Source organism: Triticum urartu, chromosome 2A (genome assembly GCF_056163025.1).
Source record: "Triticum urartu cultivar PI428250 chromosome 2A, HENAU_Tu73, whole genome shotgun sequence".
In the NCBI taxonomy this organism is placed as follows: domain Eukaryota; kingdom Viridiplantae; phylum Streptophyta; class Magnoliopsida; order Poales; family Poaceae; genus Triticum; species Triticum urartu.
The window spans coordinates 139,996,889-140,014,684 of NC_141874.1; the positions used below are offsets into that span (position 1 = coordinate 139,996,889).

At 43.5% G+C, this 17,796-nt stretch overlaps 1 protein-coding gene across 7 annotated transcripts; it reads right to left on the reverse strand.

Annotated features, from left to right (window-relative positions):
• Positions 1–345: 345 nt before the first annotated feature.
• Positions 346–17,442, reverse strand: LOC125536252 (MADS-box transcription factor 18-like). 7 transcript variants are annotated; one of them, XM_087543462.1, is made up of 8 exons: positions 17,056–17,442; positions 2,793–2,874; positions 2,551–2,615; positions 2,366–2,465; positions 2,218–2,259; positions 1,897–1,954; positions 1,645–1,777; positions 346–868 (listed from the first exon to the last, which is right to left on the reverse strand). In XM_087543462.1, exons 1-8 carry the CDS (start codon positions 17,238–17,240, stop codon positions 754–756), a joined length of 780 nt encoding a protein of 259 aa, XP_087399588.1. In that variant the 5' UTR covers positions 17,241–17,442; the 3' UTR covers positions 346–753. The 7 variants fall into 7 exon arrangements, with proteins under 7 accessions (XP_087399588.1, XP_048555400.1, XP_087399587.1 ...); XM_048699443.2 differs by having other exon boundaries at positions 1,916–1,954; positions 17,056–17,441; XM_087543461.1 differs by having other exon boundaries at positions 1,645–1,840; positions 1,916–1,954; positions 2,793–2,871; positions 17,056–17,440.
• Between the last annotated feature and the right edge of the window lie 354 nt (positions 17,443–17,796).

Here is a 17,796-nt window from a genome sequence, read left to right on the forward strand (position 1 = left end):
GAAGAAAGTGGTTTCTCAGCAGAAAAAAAACTGGCTGAAAGATAAAATCCAAGGTGCCAGTATAAAACACCTGTAGGGATTAGTGCTGGGCCAGCCCATGCCAGAGTACGTATGGGCGATTGACACATAAACGTCGCTACGGGCGAAGTATAGCAATTGCGTTTCTTATCTACTATCGAATCAAAATGACGGGGAACAAACAACCCCTAAAAAATGGTGCCTTGAAGCCAGGGTGAAACTTCCTGAGTTCAGTTAAATTGCTGAACACAAGAGATACAGCGCAAATTTTATCTCCAACAGAAGCTAAAACTTAATGAAGTGTTAGTACTCAGTCGTGGTCATGCATTTGCCAAAAGTTCAGTGCCCTGCTCTTTTTTTTAATAACAATGTAAAGAGAAGGCAGCGCCCTTTTGCTTTTTTTACAACGGATGGAATACAAAAACCGTCACAACACGTAAAAACATACCGCAACTCCATTAAAGGTTACACACGAAACTCCAACCACAAGATCGTGCTCATCGATAGGAGAAAAAATGGAACCGAAACGTGGAAACAAGTATCTTATAGTGCAGGAAAAGCTTAAGACAGGAAGACCCCATTCACCCAGTAGCAAAGACGCGTGGTCTTATTAGTGGCTACACCGGAAGCCATTGCCGGAGATGGACTGCACACCGGCGTCTAGCTTCCATAGTGGGCGCATGTCAGGCGCCATTCTCGCCTTCAGGTGGAGTCATATGAGGCTGTCGCCAGCCTTCATCTGTTGCTGACGGTGCGGAGCATCCACGCTGGTAGATTGCTGTTGTTTGCTTGTGCTGGAGACGGCTGAGGTTCTGGATTCCCCCCTCCTGATTCTCTAGATTGATATGGCCTGCATTTTGTAAGGAATGGCAGCGTACTTAAACAGACAGTGACTTTTCATCTAGGAACAGTGCTAGTAAATAATCGCTTATGTTAAATACATTGTCCAGCCTTGGTTTCCTGACAGGTTTAATAGTATCTAGCAAAATGGAACAAAGCTAGCTCATGCGTTTTACTGTTTCTTACGGAGAGCTATTTCCAGAAACGTTTAGCATCTAGCTTTTGATTTCAGCATGCGCTTATGTATCACGTGAACTGAACTCAATGAACTAACAGCCCTTGATTTAACCATTTCACAAAAATGAATTAAAATTGGAGATAGCTTATGCATAGTTCATGTTTTGCTCAAGTCCTCTACGAAGACAGTGGTACCATTAACCCACCATGGATCAAATCTAAGATTTGATGCTTTTGTGTCTCATTAATGCAGATTATTCTTTCAGTTGGAGGCAACGTTTCCATCAATAGCAAGGCGCCTGTGGTTGTGTGAATGTGAGCGTGTGTACATCTACGTTGTAATCGGTGTTTCAAAAGAAAGACATCCAAATACTTTGCCTGAAGAACAACGCACATTCTTATTTTATTTAGTAATACGTAAACGAGGAAAAAACGTAAATACAGTGGAACTAGGGATGCAAATTTGGATCCTTTAAGGTCTCCTGTGGCCCTCCCCAATTCAACCAAATGAACTAAAATTTCAGAAGTGTTGTAAATTCTGAAATTTTAGTTCATTTAGTTGAACCAAGGAGGGTCAGAGGCTACCTTAAAGATTTCAAATCTGCATACCTAAGTGGAAGCATAAGTACCCAATATTTGGAGGTGCCATGGAATCTTGGGCTGTCGCTGGTGTAGGTGACGGTGAGCTTGTTGTTGCTCCATTCAGCTGCTCCTGGTGATGAATATTTGTTGCTCCATTCAACTGCTCTTGGTGATGAATATTTGACAAAACGTTATTTTTCTCCTTTTCTGTCTCTACGAGGTGCTATGAAAAATAAAAGGAAGATTTTAGCCTCCGGCCTACACAGCTAGTCACCTTACCGTAAACAAGAAAATTTACCTTCTGCAGGACGCCATTCTGATCTTTTAATGACTTCTCCTGCAAAGTATAAGACAATGATTATAAATATTTGCTAACCTAGGTCTACTTAATATCTACAAATGATGAAGAAATAGATGTTTAACTATGATTAAAGCATGGGAAAACAAATGTTCGAATTCGAGTGGTTCTTTCTTCAAATGTTTCAGATGACGGTGTGTTTATAAAGGCGGGAGGCCAATGCGTCATATCAACAATACTCCTTGGTGGTCACTGTACACACGTAGGTAAACCACATAGGGAACTTAATGAGTGTAACATACCTTCTTTTGAAGCTCAGATATAGACTCAAAGAGAAGTTGATTCTGTAAAATGAAAAAGGCATGCTATTTCATAAGATTTCAGTTAAAAATTGGCAGATGAAAAGTAGCTCTGCACACCAATGGCAAAACATCAACACAATTGGTTCACCTTTCTTGACCTTATGTGCTTCAAAGAACTATCAAGCTGTTGTTCCAACTGTTGGAGTTCTTTTGTGGTGAGTGGGTCCAATTGTTCACCCAAGAGTTGCCTTGAGTTTGAAATAGACCAAACGCCAGTTAGCACTTAGCACCCATCATATAACCAGAATGAGAATGTTCCCAGAAATACAATACCTTTGACTCTTCTGGAGTGCATCGAGTTTTATCTTCAAACTTCCATATTCATCTCCCCAGTTTGCCTACAAAGAAAAAGAATATGAAGTACACATAATAAGTAAATTTAATTAGCTAAATGAACTAATCTCTTCACTGCATGAGCATAAATAGTTCCACAACAAGTAAGAATGTTACCACTTGGAAAGAGTGGTTAGCTATCTCAAAAACAATCGACAAAAAAAAGTAAGAATGTTATTTACCTGGTTTCCAATACTTGGATCCAGTACAGCTCTTTCTTCAAATGAGTAACGTTGGTAACGTTCAAGAATCACATCCATGCTACTGAATAAATGTCCCCAAATAAGGCCGTACATGCACAAAAAGGAAATTGAGGTCTTATATTAGAACCAAACTAATACTCATACATTATTTTCAAAATTACAACAGTGTAATAATCCTGTCCTGTGCTTGAAACTATTGAAATGACCAGGCCTAATGTGCTCCTTATTTGAGAGTGAAAAACAAACTGATCAGGGCCATTTTCTCATATTTTTTAAGTATAGCAAAATGCAATAGTATTTGTTTTTGGAGCAAACCTTGTCGTTAAATATAGTTGCAAAGCAACTTGTGTGTCACATCCTGATGCATATCGTCATCACATGCACTGTGTGCGCAGAAAGCCAAGGATAGCACAGGAGAAAATTCGAAAGGTTTGTTTAGAATCGGACAACTTAGTGCATCTCTAGCCCTGCTTCCTCCAAATTTCTATAACGCCCAGAAAAAACTGCTTTCTTGGGAGCTAACACTATCTAGTCATTAATACAAAAACTTTTACTCCCAAAAGATTTAATCATCCTAGGTGGTAATAAATCTTTAGAGACAATCACCTCAATGCATCGTCACTTAATATTGTTTCTAAGTGATGTTGTATTTAATTGGTTTATGGATCATATGTGCATTTTAATATTGTGGCCTAGTCGTAGAAATAATGAAAGAGAGAAACATAGGAAAAGAAGCCACACCGAATGAAAGCATTAATTACACTATGTAATGAAACGTGTTAAGAGCCCCTTCTCTTTCTTCTTTAATTGATGTGCCACATCAGCATTTTACGTATGAACTCATGCTAAAAGATAAGTATTGGGAGCACCCTAACTCCTCGACCTAGCCCTTTACTGCTCAAATTTGACCAGGAAGCATGAGCTCCTCAAACCCTCTCTAAACAAAACCTTTTTGGCAGGCTAAAAAAATCAACCCCAACCACCGCCACGCAGCTCCCCCGAGGCGGCACCTCTGACCTCCCCGACGACTCGCCTTGTGCCTTCTCCCTACTCGCCGGAAGCCCCACTGCGGCCCTAGGTCCCGCCACCCGCCTCACCCCGACCCGAGCTCCATCCTTCCTGCGGCCACCATGCACCCGTCAGAGGCTTCCACGTCTCCTTCCCCGCGTCGCCTACACCTGCCATCATGGGCTCTGGCACCTCCATGTAGATCAATGGAGAGGTTGAAAGTTCATCTTGCTCCTCACTTGCGCACCCCGCTAGCCGCCGCGGCATTCTCCTCGCTCACGAAGTGTTTGACCAATTGTCCCAATGGTAAACTCTTCCTTTTTCCGTTTTTTCTTGGTTTGTGCACTAAATCTGATCATTGGAAAACTTTGTAGATGAAGGGGCTATTAGAAGGGTTTTTTCGGCATCCCGTCGTCCGAGGAAGAAGAAGAAGAGGGTAATGATTTTGAGATTGCATTGCCCGTGATCATTTGAGTGGAAGAGAGGAACAAGAAATGTGCTTCTCGGCCACCATCGCATCTATCGCAATACGGTAGATGCCCAAAGTTTTCAGGATTAATTTGCGAACAATCCCCCGTGTATCCGAACAAATCATTTAGGAAACAATTACAAATGCACAAAGATCTTCGTGCACATTGCAAGAGCTGTGGAGGAGGAGGATCACTGGTTCACACTGAGAAGGGATGCAGTTGGAATAACCAGTGCAAGTCCTCTGATGGAAATGTATGTCAATAATTCGAGTGCTTGCATATGGAGTGGCAATTGACCTCGTTGATGAGTAGATTCACATTGGAGAATATACCATCCTCGAGAAAATGAAGGGATATCAAAAGTTGTGACGAGATCTTAGGAGGGCACCCACTGATGAAGACAATGTGAGGCTTCTGGCTATGGGTCAAGCAAGAGGGTGGACAGAGATGCTTGAGTCCTTTGGTTGCATGATTGGACATGGAAGAATTGTCCCGCTACATGGCATGGGCAGTTCAGAGGGTATTGCCATGATTCAACCGTCATGCTCAAAGCAGTTGTATTAGAGGATCTATGGATTTGGCATTCATACTTTGGAGTGCCTAGCTCACATAATGACCTCAGTGTCCTAAAGAGATCTCTATACGTGGCTTCTTGCCGGCCAACCTCCACCTTGTAACTATGTTGTCAATGGCCACCATTACAACCTTGCAAATGGCATCTACCCTCAAGGGATCACACTTGTGAGGATAATTCAAAGCCATAAAGGCAACATGATATCTCACATTGCAATGTGCCAAATAAGCCATGAGAAAGGATGTTGAGAGAGCTTTTGGTGTGTTGCAAGCTTGCTTTGCTATTGTCTGTGACCCTGTTGAGTATTGAGACCTAAAGATAATGTGGAAGATCATGACAACATGATAAATATAGATGAGGTCAACCAAGAAACTTTGACTACGATTACAATGGGCTACCAGTCCATCCAGAATATCAAGCCAACATGATCTAGAGATTCCTCATAGAGCATCACATGATGGAGAGGCGAGAAGCTCATGACCATCTCAGAGATGATCTTGTGGAGCACTTGTGGGAACTTCATAGTTCTTATTATTATGCTTTCATCATGTTTTATTTGGATTATTTCTTCATTTAGACCCTATATTGTGTTTGAATTTGAATGTTTAAATACGATGACAATGAATTTGAGTTCTTATTGAATTCTGTGCATTAGAAACATCAAGGTACGAATTAATATGTTGTGAAAATGTAATTCAAACAGGATATATGCATGCAAAGGCATAGAAGAAATAGCAAAGAAAAAGTATAGAGAGTTAAGTTTATGGAAAGGACTTGGTGCAACCGAGTTTAAGCCCTCAAAGTTGCAGTAGTTAAGTTTGGGCAGGTGGTTTAGTGAGTTATGTTTTAGGAGAAGGGGTAGAGATGCTCTTAGTACATAGTAAACTCCATGAGGTGTCCTAAAAGTCTATCATTAAGTGTATGTTATTTCAAAGTCTTACATTCACTAGTAAATAGATATATTGAACTCATGCACCAACGAGTTCATTCTAAAGTCTGAATTGATGAAGAATGTTGGGCAATATATTTCAACACCCCCCCCCCCCCTCACATTTGAGCTACTCCAGGCCTTAGACGTGGGATCTAAGTAGGTTACAACTATTTCATTTAATAGTACATTCTTCGGGTCTTGAACTGGAGACCTCTTGGCTCTAATACAATATTGAGTTCATGCACCAACCAGTTCATCCAAAGTCCAAACTAGTGGAGAAGGTTGGGTGATATATTTCAACAAAATAGAACATGTCCAACTGTTCATCCAAAACGGTTTTTAAGGTGGCATCCCACCATCTGGAATATGTAGGATTTCCCGAGTACTGAGTATATTGCAGTATGATTTTCATCGCAACAAACTATGCACTTTATTTTTTCTCCCACGGTGGTCTCTTCGTCTTCCTCTCCCTTCCCTCTCTTAGCCTATCCAAGCTCCAGTACATGTGACAACAACAATGCGGTGGCACCTCCCTTTTGTCACCAAGATCCAAGAGATACTACAGTCACGTGCGATGTGCTTGTGCATTATATAAGCCAAGCATTGTTTAGTGACCTTAGCCCTGTCACATCCTCTCCTTATCTGAACAAGATGGTGGTGGTGGCCACCTCCTAGCCGTGCGTCAGCAGATCTCGGTGGGGGGGGGGGGGGGGGGGGGTGGACCAAATGCACTAATCCCAATTGTGGTGCCCATCATCGCCTCCTCCATCTCCCTTTTGGGCATCGTCGGATCCTGTCCAAGGGGGGCAAGAAGGGCATGGGGCCGACGCGGGCACGAGGGATAGAGGAGGGCGGGGCCGGTGTCTGCTCAAGACGATAGGAAGATGGTGATGCTAGCACCGACGTGGGAGTAGCTACGCTTTTATTGCAAGATGATTCACGGGTGGGAAAGTAGTCTCGCCACTGTTATTAGAGTGGAAGAGGTCGCTTATGGGGAGAGGATGAGACAAGGCTGGCATTAGCAACGGGAGCCCCCGTCCAATCATGGGTTGATTCAAGAGTGGGGCGGCAAACCCGTTTGCAATGTCGAAGCACATGGGCTTTCAACTGTTAGATGGAGTGGAGCGTGGAGTTGGCCATTTCTACCAGAGCCACCATGAAGACCCTGATCCCAACAGAGATCCCCAATCTATGACCTTGTATGGTCTGGCCATCATGGGAATGATCTTGAATGTGAACCTGAACCCGAGCCATTGACCGTCGGTAACTTAGTTTTGTTACTAGTTAAATTCCATCACTACATGCCGTTGTGATCCCGTCTATAGCCACTTCATTAATCTTGAAGCAAAAGCTGATGATGGTCATTTCTAACATATAGCCACCACGATGACCCAGATCCCGAGCAACCTCTCGGAGTCTACCGAGGGATGACCTTGTATGGTTCTGGCCATCGTGTTATGGATCTTGAATGTGAACTGGCCTTCAGGCTGCTAATTGTGATCAGCAACTTAGTTTTCTCGGTACTTAAAAATTAGATCACTATATGCCATTGTGTTCCCGTCAATAGCGAGCCGCCTATGTTGACTTCGTCAATCTGGAAGCTTCGGATCCTGTCCAAGGGGGGCAAGAAGGGCATGGGGCCGACGCGGGCACGAGGGATAGAGGAGGGCGGGGCCGGTGTCAGCTCAAGACGATAGGACCAAATGCACTAATCCAATTGTGGTGCCCATCATCGCCTCCTCCATCTCCCTTTTGGGCATCGTCGGATCCTGTCCAAGGGGGGCAAGAAGGGCATGGGGCCGACGCGGGCACGAGTGATAGAGGAGGGCGGTGCCGGTGTCTGCTCAAGACGATAGGAAGGTGGTGATGCTAGCACCGACGTGGGAGTAGCTACGCTTTTATTGCAAGATGATTCACGGGTGGGAAGGTAGTCTCGCCACTGTTATTAGAGTGGAAGAGGCCGCTTATGGGGAGAGGATGAGACAAGGCTGGCATTAGCAACGGGAGCCCCAGTCCAATCATGGGTTGATTCAAGAGTGGGGCGGCAAACCCGTTTGCAATGTCGAAGCACATGGGCTTTCAACTGTTAGATGGAGTGGAGCGTGAAGTTGGCCATTTCTACCAGAGCCACCATGAAGACCCTGATCCCAACAGAGATCCCCAATCTATGACCTTGTATGGTTCTAGCCATCATGGGAATGATCTTGAATGTGAACCTGAACCCGAGCCATTGACCGTCAGTAACTTAGTTTTGTTACTAGTTAAATTCCATCACTACATGTCGTTGTGTTCCCGTCTATAGCCACTTCATTAATCTTGAAGCAAAAGCTGATGATGGTCATTTCTAACATATAGCCACCACGATGACCCAGATCCCGAGCAACCTCTCGGAGTCTACCGAGGGATGACCTTGTATGGTTCTGGCCATCGTGTCATGGATCTTGAATGTGAACTGGCCTTCAGGCCGCTGGTTGTGATCAGCAACTTAGTTTTCTCGGTACTTAAAAATTAGATCACTATATGCCATTGTGTTCCCGTCAATAGCGAGCCGCCTGTGTTGACTTCGTCAATCTGGAAGCTTCGGACTTTGATCTTCTGTAGGCACTGTGTGATGGTGTGAGGGTGGTGGTGGTTGTTAAAGAGTATTAGTATTGATGTAGGTGTCAATATATAGTCTAGATGCCCTTCCTTGTAGCCCTAGTCTACTCTACTATATATTTGCGTTGTCCCTTGGACTATGTTTATAGATAAGTTGCTCTTCTCAAAGTGTTATGCATGTCTAGGTGTGTCTATGTTGTACTCGGTGTTTTTAAAAGGAAGTTTAATCACTATATGCTACTTTTTTATATTGTTAATTGCGCAATGATTTTGCTATTATAATTTTACTATAAGAAAAGATGTTACTATTAGTAATTTAATTTTGTTAGTAGGTAAATTCGACCAATACATGCTAAATTGTAATTTAATTTTATAACATAAGATGGTACATAATTTCTATAAGATAAGATGTCATCACTAGTACTTTAATTTATAACATAGATATTATGCTATAAGTAGTAAGACGATACTACATGTTATTTTCAACTAATTAAGATAATGTTCCATTGTTTTTCTACTGTTAAACAACTAATTAATATAAGATGATATTGTTTTATTATTGTTAATTCAACTAATGTCATAATTTTATTTGTTACGGTTAGTAGTTGAATTCAACTAATTGAGATAAGATGTTATGTTGTTTTGTCTGCATTAGTGTAGTAGACACGAGAGGGTATTCCCCGGTCTTCTTTGTTTACGTTAAATTGTTAAGTATATATCCTACTACTTTTTTATCGTCTTATCGTCACTTATTTCCTATCATCTCATCTGCTAACTAAATATTTATCTCTCCCTTCTTCCAGCACCCATTTCCCGAACAAATCACTAGCCAGAAGTCTGAGTTTTGTTCTCTTGTCACTTCCCTTCTCACATTGCTAACCTGAATTGTTTTTAAGACATGTCACTTATTTCATTTAACTCCACCTATGTTGTCTCAATATAGCCGGTCCCAAGCCCGGGTAAAGAAGGCGGGTTGTGATAGGCTTGGCGAGCCAACGCAAAAACTCAGCCACTCTTATGGAGATGAAACCCAAAATATTTTCATTGGGGTGTAACCCTCTCAGCGACGCGCAACATCGGAACCCGGATGTGGTGGCAAATGGGCAAGGGCCGGGCCGTCACCCCCCTGGTGGCACGCCGTATCTTGATCCGGATATGGTGGCAAGTGAGCGAGGATCGGGTCATCGCATCCTTAGTGGCGCACTACATCGGCGCCCGAATGTAGTGGAAAATGAGCAAGGGTCTTCGCATTTCACTCGACGAGTGCGAAGGGTAAGGAAGCTAGCCGAGCCTAGGAGGATTCGCTTAGGTAGCTGGAACGTAGGGTCTCTAACAGGGAAGCTTTGGGGGCTAGTTGATGCAGTGGTGAGGAGAGTTGTTGATATCCTTTGTGTCCAAGAAACCAAATGGAGGGGACAGAAGGCGAAGGAGGTGGAGGATACCAGCTTCAAGCTGTGGTACACGGGGACGGCTGCAAACAGAAAGGGCGTAGGCATCTTGATCAACTAGACCCTCAAGTATGGAGTGGTAGACGTCAAGAGACGTGGGGACCGAATTATCCTGGTCAAGCTGGTAGTTGGGGACTTAGTTCTCAATGTTATCAGTGCTTATGCCCCGCAAGTAGGCCACAATAGAACACCAAGAGAGAGTTCTGGGAAGGCCTGGAAGACATGGTTAGGAGTGCACCGATTGGCGAGAAGCTCTTCATAGGAGGAGACCTCATGGCCACATGGGTACATCTAACACAGGTTTTGAAGGGGCGCATGGGGGCTTTGGCTATGGCATCAGGAATCAAGAAGGAGAAGATGTCTTAAGCTTTGCTCTAGCCTACGACATGATTGTAGCTAACACCCTCTTTAGAAAGAGAGAATCACATCTGGTGACTTTTAGTAGTGGCCAACACTCTAACCAGATCGATTTCATCCTCTCGAGAAGAGAAGATAGGTGTGCATGCCTAGACTGTAAGGTGATACCTGGAGAGAGTGTTGTACCCCAGCATAAGCTGGTAGTTGCTGACTTCCACTTTCGGATTTGTGTCCACGGGATAAGCGTGCCAAAGTCGCTCGAACGAAGTGGTGGAAGCTCAGGGGGGAGGTAGCTCAGGCATTCAAGGAGAGGGTCATTAAGGAGGGCCCTTGGGAGGAAGGAGGGGATGCGGACAATTTGTGGATGAAGATGGCGACTTGCATTCGTAAGGTGGCCTCAGAGGAGTTTGGAGTGTCTAGGGGAAGGAGAAGCGAAGATAAGGATACCTAGTGGTGGAATGATGATGTCCAGAAGGCGATTAAAGAGAAGAAAGATTGCTTCAGACGCCTATACCTGGATAGGAGTGCAGACAACATAGAGAAGTACAAGATGGTGAAGAAGGCCGCAAGGTGAGCTGTCAGTGAAGCAAGGGGTCGGGCATATGAGGACCTCTACCAATGGTTAGCCACGAAGGAAGGCAAAAGGGATATCTATAAGATGGCCAAGATCCGAGAGAGGAAGACAAGGGATATTGGCCAAGTCAAATGCATCAAGGACGGAGCAGACCAACTCCTGGTGAAGGACACGGAGATTAAGCATAGATGGCGGGAGTACTTCGACAAGTTGTTCAATGGGGAGAATGAGAGTTCTACCATTGAACTGGACGACTCCTTTGATGAGACCAGCATGCGTTTTGTGCGGCGAATCCAGGAGTCTGAGGTCAAGGAAGCTTTAAAAAAGGATGAAATCAGGCAAGGTGATGGGCCCTAATTGTATCCCCATTGGGGTGTGCAAAGGCCTCGGGGACATAGCGATAGTATGGCTAACCAAGCTTTCCAACCTCGGTTTTCGGGCAAACAAGATGCCAGAAGAATGTAGACGGAGTATATTAGTACCAATCTTCAAGAACAAGGGGGATGTTCAGAGTTGTACTAATTATCATGGAATTAAGCTGATGAGCCATACAATGAAGCTATGGGAGAGAGTCATTGAGCACCGCTTAAGAAGAATGACAAGCGTGACAAAAAATCAGTTTGGTTTCATGCCTGGGAGGTCGACCATGGAAGCCATTTTCTAGGTACAACTTATGGAGAGATACAAGGAGCAAAAGAAGGACTTGCATATGGTGTTCATTGACTTGGAGAAGGCCTATGATAAGATACCGTGGAATGTCATGTGGTGGGCCTTGGAGAAATACAAAGTCCCAGCAAAGTACATTACCCTCATCAAGGACATGTACGATAATGTTGTGACAAGCGTTCAAACAAGTGATGTCGACACTGATGACTTCCTGATTAAGATAGGACTGCATCAGGGGTCAGCTTTGAGCCCTTATCGTTTTGCCTTGGTGATGGATGAGGTCACAAGGGATATACAAGGAGATATCCCATGGTGTATACTCTTTGCGGATGATGTGGTGCTAGTTGACGATAGTCGGACGGGGGTAAATAAGAAGTTGTTATGGAGACAAACCTTGGACTCGAAAGGGTTTAGACTTAGTAGAACTGAAACCGAGTACATGATGTGTTGTTTCAATACTACTAGGTGTGTGGAGGAGGTTAGCCTTGATGGGCAGGTGGTATCTCAGAAGGACACCTTTCGATGTTTGGGGTCAATGCTGTAGGAGGATGGGGGTATTGATGAAGATGTGAACCATCGAATCAAAGCCGGATGGATGAAGTGGCGCCAAGCTTCTAGCATTATCTGTGACAAGAGAGTACCACAAAAGCTAAAAGACAAGTTCTACAAGACGGTGGTTCGACCCGCAATGTTGTATGGCGCTGAGTGTTGGCTGACTAAAAGGTGGCAATGTTCAACAGTTAGGTGTGGTGGAGATGCGTATGTTGAGATTGATGTGTGACCACACGAGGAAGGATCGAGTCAGGAATGATGAAATACGAGATAGAATTGGGGTAGCACCAATTGAGGAGAAGCTTGTCCAACATCTCTAAGATGGTTTGGGCATATTCAGCGCAGGCCTCCAGAACCTCCGGTGCATAGCGGACAGCTAAAGCGTACGGAGAATGTCAAGAGAGGGCGGGGTAGACCGAATTTGACATGGGAGGAGTCCGTTAAGAGAGACCTAAGGATTGGAGTATCACCAAAGAACTAGCTATGGACAGGGGTGCGTGGGAGCTTGCTATCCATGTGCCAGAGCCATGAGTTGGTCGCGAGATCTTATGGGTTTCATCTCTAGTCTACCCCAACTTGTTTGGGACTAAAGGCTTTGTTGTTGTTGTTGTTGTTGTTGTCGTTGTCACTTATTTCACTTACACTATACAACGAGATTTGGTTACAATATGATGTTTCATGCAATGGCTTTTGCAACATACTGAGCATTGACGTGACCAAGTAAGACTTTGTTTCGTTTCCCCCACCTATTTGTTTAGTTCAGACACTATCTAATCCTCTAAAACTTGTTATACACTTATATTCCGATAAATTGTATTTATGTCAACCTATATGTTCTCATTATTGTGTATATTTTGATTAGGCTTTTGTGCACACACAGCTGTAGTATCTTCCTCTATAGCGAGAGACAAAGAAGCATAGAGATAAGGGTAGTGGAGCTTACGGAGGGCCAACATATTCCTCACTCTATGTTTGCACCTCATCCTTCCAAAGTGCAAAGACAACGGCGTAAGCAAAAAGAGGCGACTTAATATTTTCCCCTTACTACGTTGTAATCTACACTTCATGATACAGATATATTATGCAGGATGTAAACCTAAGTACGTCCTACAACCGAGTGTAGTTACACCATCATCTCATATACTACCATCTGGTAGTGTGTGTGTGTGTGTGTGTGTATATCATCTTGAGTATGTTCACAACTTCATATACTATTTCTAAGATACTATAACAGGAAATACACGAAAGATTGCAACTAAGCCTATGTGTTTAGTATATTTTTAAAATACATTAATATTGGTATGTAAAATGAGTATGCTAAAAGTATGGTAGATATCATGTAAAGGGTCGAATATATACTACCCAATACATAATATGCATACATACTCTCTATTATGATAGATGGTATCTAGAACTAGCTAATTGCCCATGCGTTCCAATGGGGCATACATATGCAAGTGGTTCAACGCCAATCATGTCCGACATATATCTTACACCAATCATGTTCTAGATTTTGGTAAGATTTCATTTGATTCGAGTATGGGTAGAGGAAGGCAAGAAAGTTTTGATTTAATTGGGGTTTAGTAAGATTTGATTTGGTTTGATTTGGATATGGGTATGGGTATGGGTAGGGGAAGACAAGATTTTTTTTGATTAGTTAAGGTTTTGGTAAGATTTGATTTGTTTTGGTTGATTTAATGCAAGACATGGTTTTGGAAGGAGGAGAAGACGAAATAAACAGAACTATTACGGAATCCCCATTAATAGTAGAGATATATATGGATATTAAAAATATGATAGTTATATTATATGTTCGTTGTGATGAACTGATGTGAGCTATGTGATGTATGAAAATCATGTGTCTTTTTATACTGAACGCGGTGCAAATTAGGGTGTGTTCAATCTGCTCTACACAACACACGATTAAGTAGAGTTGTGTGTGCACTAAGGTCCACAATGCACATGGTGATATAACGATGCTCGTTTGCTATGAGATAACACATCTCAATCGGCTCTTCGACACCACATGTTTGCGGTATGGTGGCACATCGCACACGCTAACGTTGTGCGATATCCATTTCACATATACAACAAGCCAGTAGTGACTGGCCAAAGTTCGACATGTGATGAAGAGTTTGGCAACGTACGTGGAATCTGGTGTTATTGTAGCGAGGCATCGTTCGTCACCAACTAGCGGCATGGGTCACCTTGCACGGATGCGGTGGCGCCACGCTCTCCTAGATATAACACATACATGCGTTGGCTGCCACCACGCACGATTCCACTAAAGGGAAGGAGATGAGCAAGCAGAGAGAAGCCATCTTCCACCAGATGTTAGATTCTACATGTAGTACACCCAAGACAGGAACTCCTATGCTATTGTGACAACCTTGCAACGACGACTTGATGGACAACCTGCTCTTGCTGGCCTCAATTACTCCTTGACAAGGATACGACGATGATAATGGTGGAGCTGTGCAGTTGGTGAAGTCATGGTGACGACGCATGTTGGAAAAAAATATTCACCTCCCAAGTAGATCTCATGTTGATATATTTTGACAACTTCTTTCCACACAAGTAGTTGCCAGGTTAATACTCACTTGCTAGTTAAGTTATTGGTAGGTTATGGCCACTTTGTTACAGGTTATTGAACACTATTCTCCATCCATCTCCATACATGTAAGACTTCAGTGATAATACTTCTATGACGATATGCTATTGTTTTTTGTCGGTGGCACTTGAATATCACTCTCTAATTCTGCATAACATCGTAATATCTAATCTAAAAACATATAAATTATTAACTAGCAGCCATACACTTTTATCATGGTAACTGTTTGCTGCTAACATGACAATAGCAGTAATTTAGCCTGGTAATCAATTGTGTAAAAAAAATCTAAACGTAATGTGTGGATTAAAACTAGCCCACGGGTCTCTTTCTATGCACAATTAGGAATGACTGTTTATGCACTAGTAAATTTGATTAACATAAAGTGGGGCATTGCTTTGTTCATACAACTAGCTAGCTAAGACCAACCATTTTGTACAAGGAGTGCAAATGGTTAGCCTTCAGCTAGGGTACACTCCTATTCCTTAGTTCATTCAAATGGAAAAAATTAGTTCATGAATGAACTAAGGAGTGTTGGAGGGTACCTCAAGCTCACCACTTTGCATCCCTAGTACAAATAAACAGCAATGTAGTTTGAAATGATTGTTAAGCAAAAATTTGTGCAAAGCACGGTTCAGAAATGCAAAAACAAGTGAATAGAAGTTATGAAGTGCTCCATACGAGTATAGCCTAACATTCGTGCCAGAAGGTTGCACTACCCTAGCTTCAAAACTATAACCTTAAATAAGTGAGAGCTACTAAATGGCTCCCGAGTTCACCTGCTCCCGCACATGAACAATAAAATCAAAATAAATATTCAAAAAATTCTGGAAATTTTTTTGCATGGAAGATGTTTTAGTGCGTGAGGTCCTTGTCAAATTTCAGCTCATTTGGGCATCTGAGCAGCTCTCAGAAAAAAAAAGTTGAGGTCCATGAAAAAGTTTACTATTCGGGACCAATTTTTTTTTTGAGAGCTGCTCGGATGTCCAAATGCGCTGAAATTTGGCACGGACCTCACACACTAAATATCCTCCACGCAAAAAATCAAATATTTTTTGAAATTTTTAGTATTTGTTTTGATTTTACTGTTCATCAGGATCAAATGAGCTCGGGAGCCGAAATGGATATTCGTAAGTAAGCGGCATATACTCCCGCGGAACAAGTAATCAGTAAATAAAAAAGGTAGTATACACTATACACACAAGTGATTTTGTGGTCTGTCTAACTATGAAATGATATACCACAAATGTTATATGTTTAGGCCTTAGAATAGTATATGCGGGTATTTTCAACCTTGAGTAAAAACGTTGAAAACTATATATTTGGGTTACCCTGCCATGTATATCTTTTTTAGGCAAATAACGGAGGGCGACCGTGGACATTTTCGAGGGGCAAACATTTACCTAACTCATAAAATATAAAGATGTCTAGACTGTTTAAGTCCAAAAATCTCAAACAAAGCATGTACGTTCAATTGGCCAGTTTCAGGTTTTGTGTAACGATTGTTCTCCTTGAAACTCCTTAAGATAGAAGACCACAATCTGTTAAAACAATCCAACACTACGATCAAATTTTCAACGACATAATCTCAGTGTTGGTATGGATAAAGAATACTGTAAAAAACCGAAACATCTGTCAAATAAGCTGATGGCCATGCACGCCAGCTAGAACTGACAAAAACCATTGGGTAATAAAATAGCTGGCTAATATCTGACGGACAGATGCTGAGGGGATGAGAACCGATATGTGTAGGCTTTGCTTTCCTATTAATTTGCTTCTACAGTAACCAAGCAGCTAGTTTCATATATATCTACTACTAGTATATATGCAATTAACATGATAGTGAAACATTAGCATCAGCATCATTGAATAGCAAACTTTAGTCCATTTAGGAAAACTTATACATCTGATGTGCAAGTCCTCCTCGCCGCTATTTCATGCCACTTAAAGTGGACTTAGTTTTTGGAACAGATTTCATCAGAAAAATCACCTTTATTGGTCCTAAAAATGAATAAGGGATTACTGAAGTACCATTCGCGCAATAGATGCTACAATTTATAGAGTAATCGATTAAGTACAGTAGAGTACGCATAATCACATGGTAGAACCTGTAGACAGTACGTACGTTAATTAATACTGGCAATCGAGTACGAGTAACTCTGAGATAATGGTCAATTGAACAACAATCGATTCTACGATCCAAACAAGGAGAACTAGATTACCCATCCGAGCAGAACCCACAAAAAATAGCACGAAATAATAAGCACGCACGCACCGAGCAACTCTCTCCCGCAACCAAATTTCCCCACCGGAACTATCGAACGAGGCAGCTACTCGTGGAGTGAATACAAAGCAGCCCCAATCAATCGTCTGGTTTCCAAAATCTTCAAATGGAGCTCGTAGGAAGGAGCGGAATGGGTGAGGAAGGAGGGGTAGCTGGGCGCGCGTGATATAACCTGTCCTGGCTGGAGTACTCGTATAGCTTGCCCTTGGTGGAGAAGACGATGAGCGCGACCTCGGCGTCGCAGAGCACGGAGATCTCGTGCGCCTTCTTCAGCAACCCGCTGCGGCGCTTGGAGAAGGTCACCTGCCGGTTTATCTTGTTCTCGATCCGCCGCAGCTGCACCGGCCCGCGCCCCATCTCCGGCCTGCCTCCAACCCGCCTCCCCCGGCTCCCTCACTCGGCGGCGGCGGCCCCTCCCTCCCCGGCTAGCTAGCTGCTACGGCGACGTGGGGAGGAAGAATGAGAAATGCGGTGTGATGCTGTGTGGAGCTCGCAGGGAATGGGAGGGCGAGGGGGGGCGGTTTAGATGGGGGGCGAGGGGTGGTATTGCGAAACCGGGCTGGTTCGGAGTGGCGCGCTGTCGAGTTATGGTTGGCCGGGGGCATCTCGAGGAGACGGGGAAGGATCCCGGCCGTTGAATCGGGCGGGGGTCGTTATTGCAGCCCTGGTGCTGGTGGGCCCGCGGGCCCGTGGCGCTGGTGCACCACTGGGGATTGGTCGCCGGAGCGAGCGTGGTCGGGTTGGCGGTGCGAAAAGGTTTTTCCAGGCCTCGTGTGTGGTCCGCGGTTGTCGGGTACAAGGGAGCGAGACGGCAAGCGACATTTGGCATGGACGAGGTGACCCCGTCCTGCCAGTGGGGTCTGCTCGGTGAAGACTCAAGAAAGTCTACACTGTTCGAACGTGGGTCGCATCA

What these genes read in the sequence shown, in the direction of transcription:
- LOC125536252 (XM_048699442.2), bottom strand. Translation starts at nt 17,240, where the DNA reads ATGGGGCGCGGGCCGGTGCAGCTGCGGCGGATCGAGAACAAGATAAAC. An exon ending in AGCACATAAGGTCAAGAAAG is followed by an intron (nt 2,260 to 2,365) that starts GTGAACCAATTG and finishes TTCATTTTACAG; the next exon opens with AATCAACTTCTCTTTGAGTC. An exon ending in TATCTGAGCTTCAAAAGAAG is followed by an intron (nt 1,955 to 2,217) that starts GTATGTTACACT and finishes TATACTTTGCAG; the next exon opens with GAGAAGTCATTAAAAGATCA.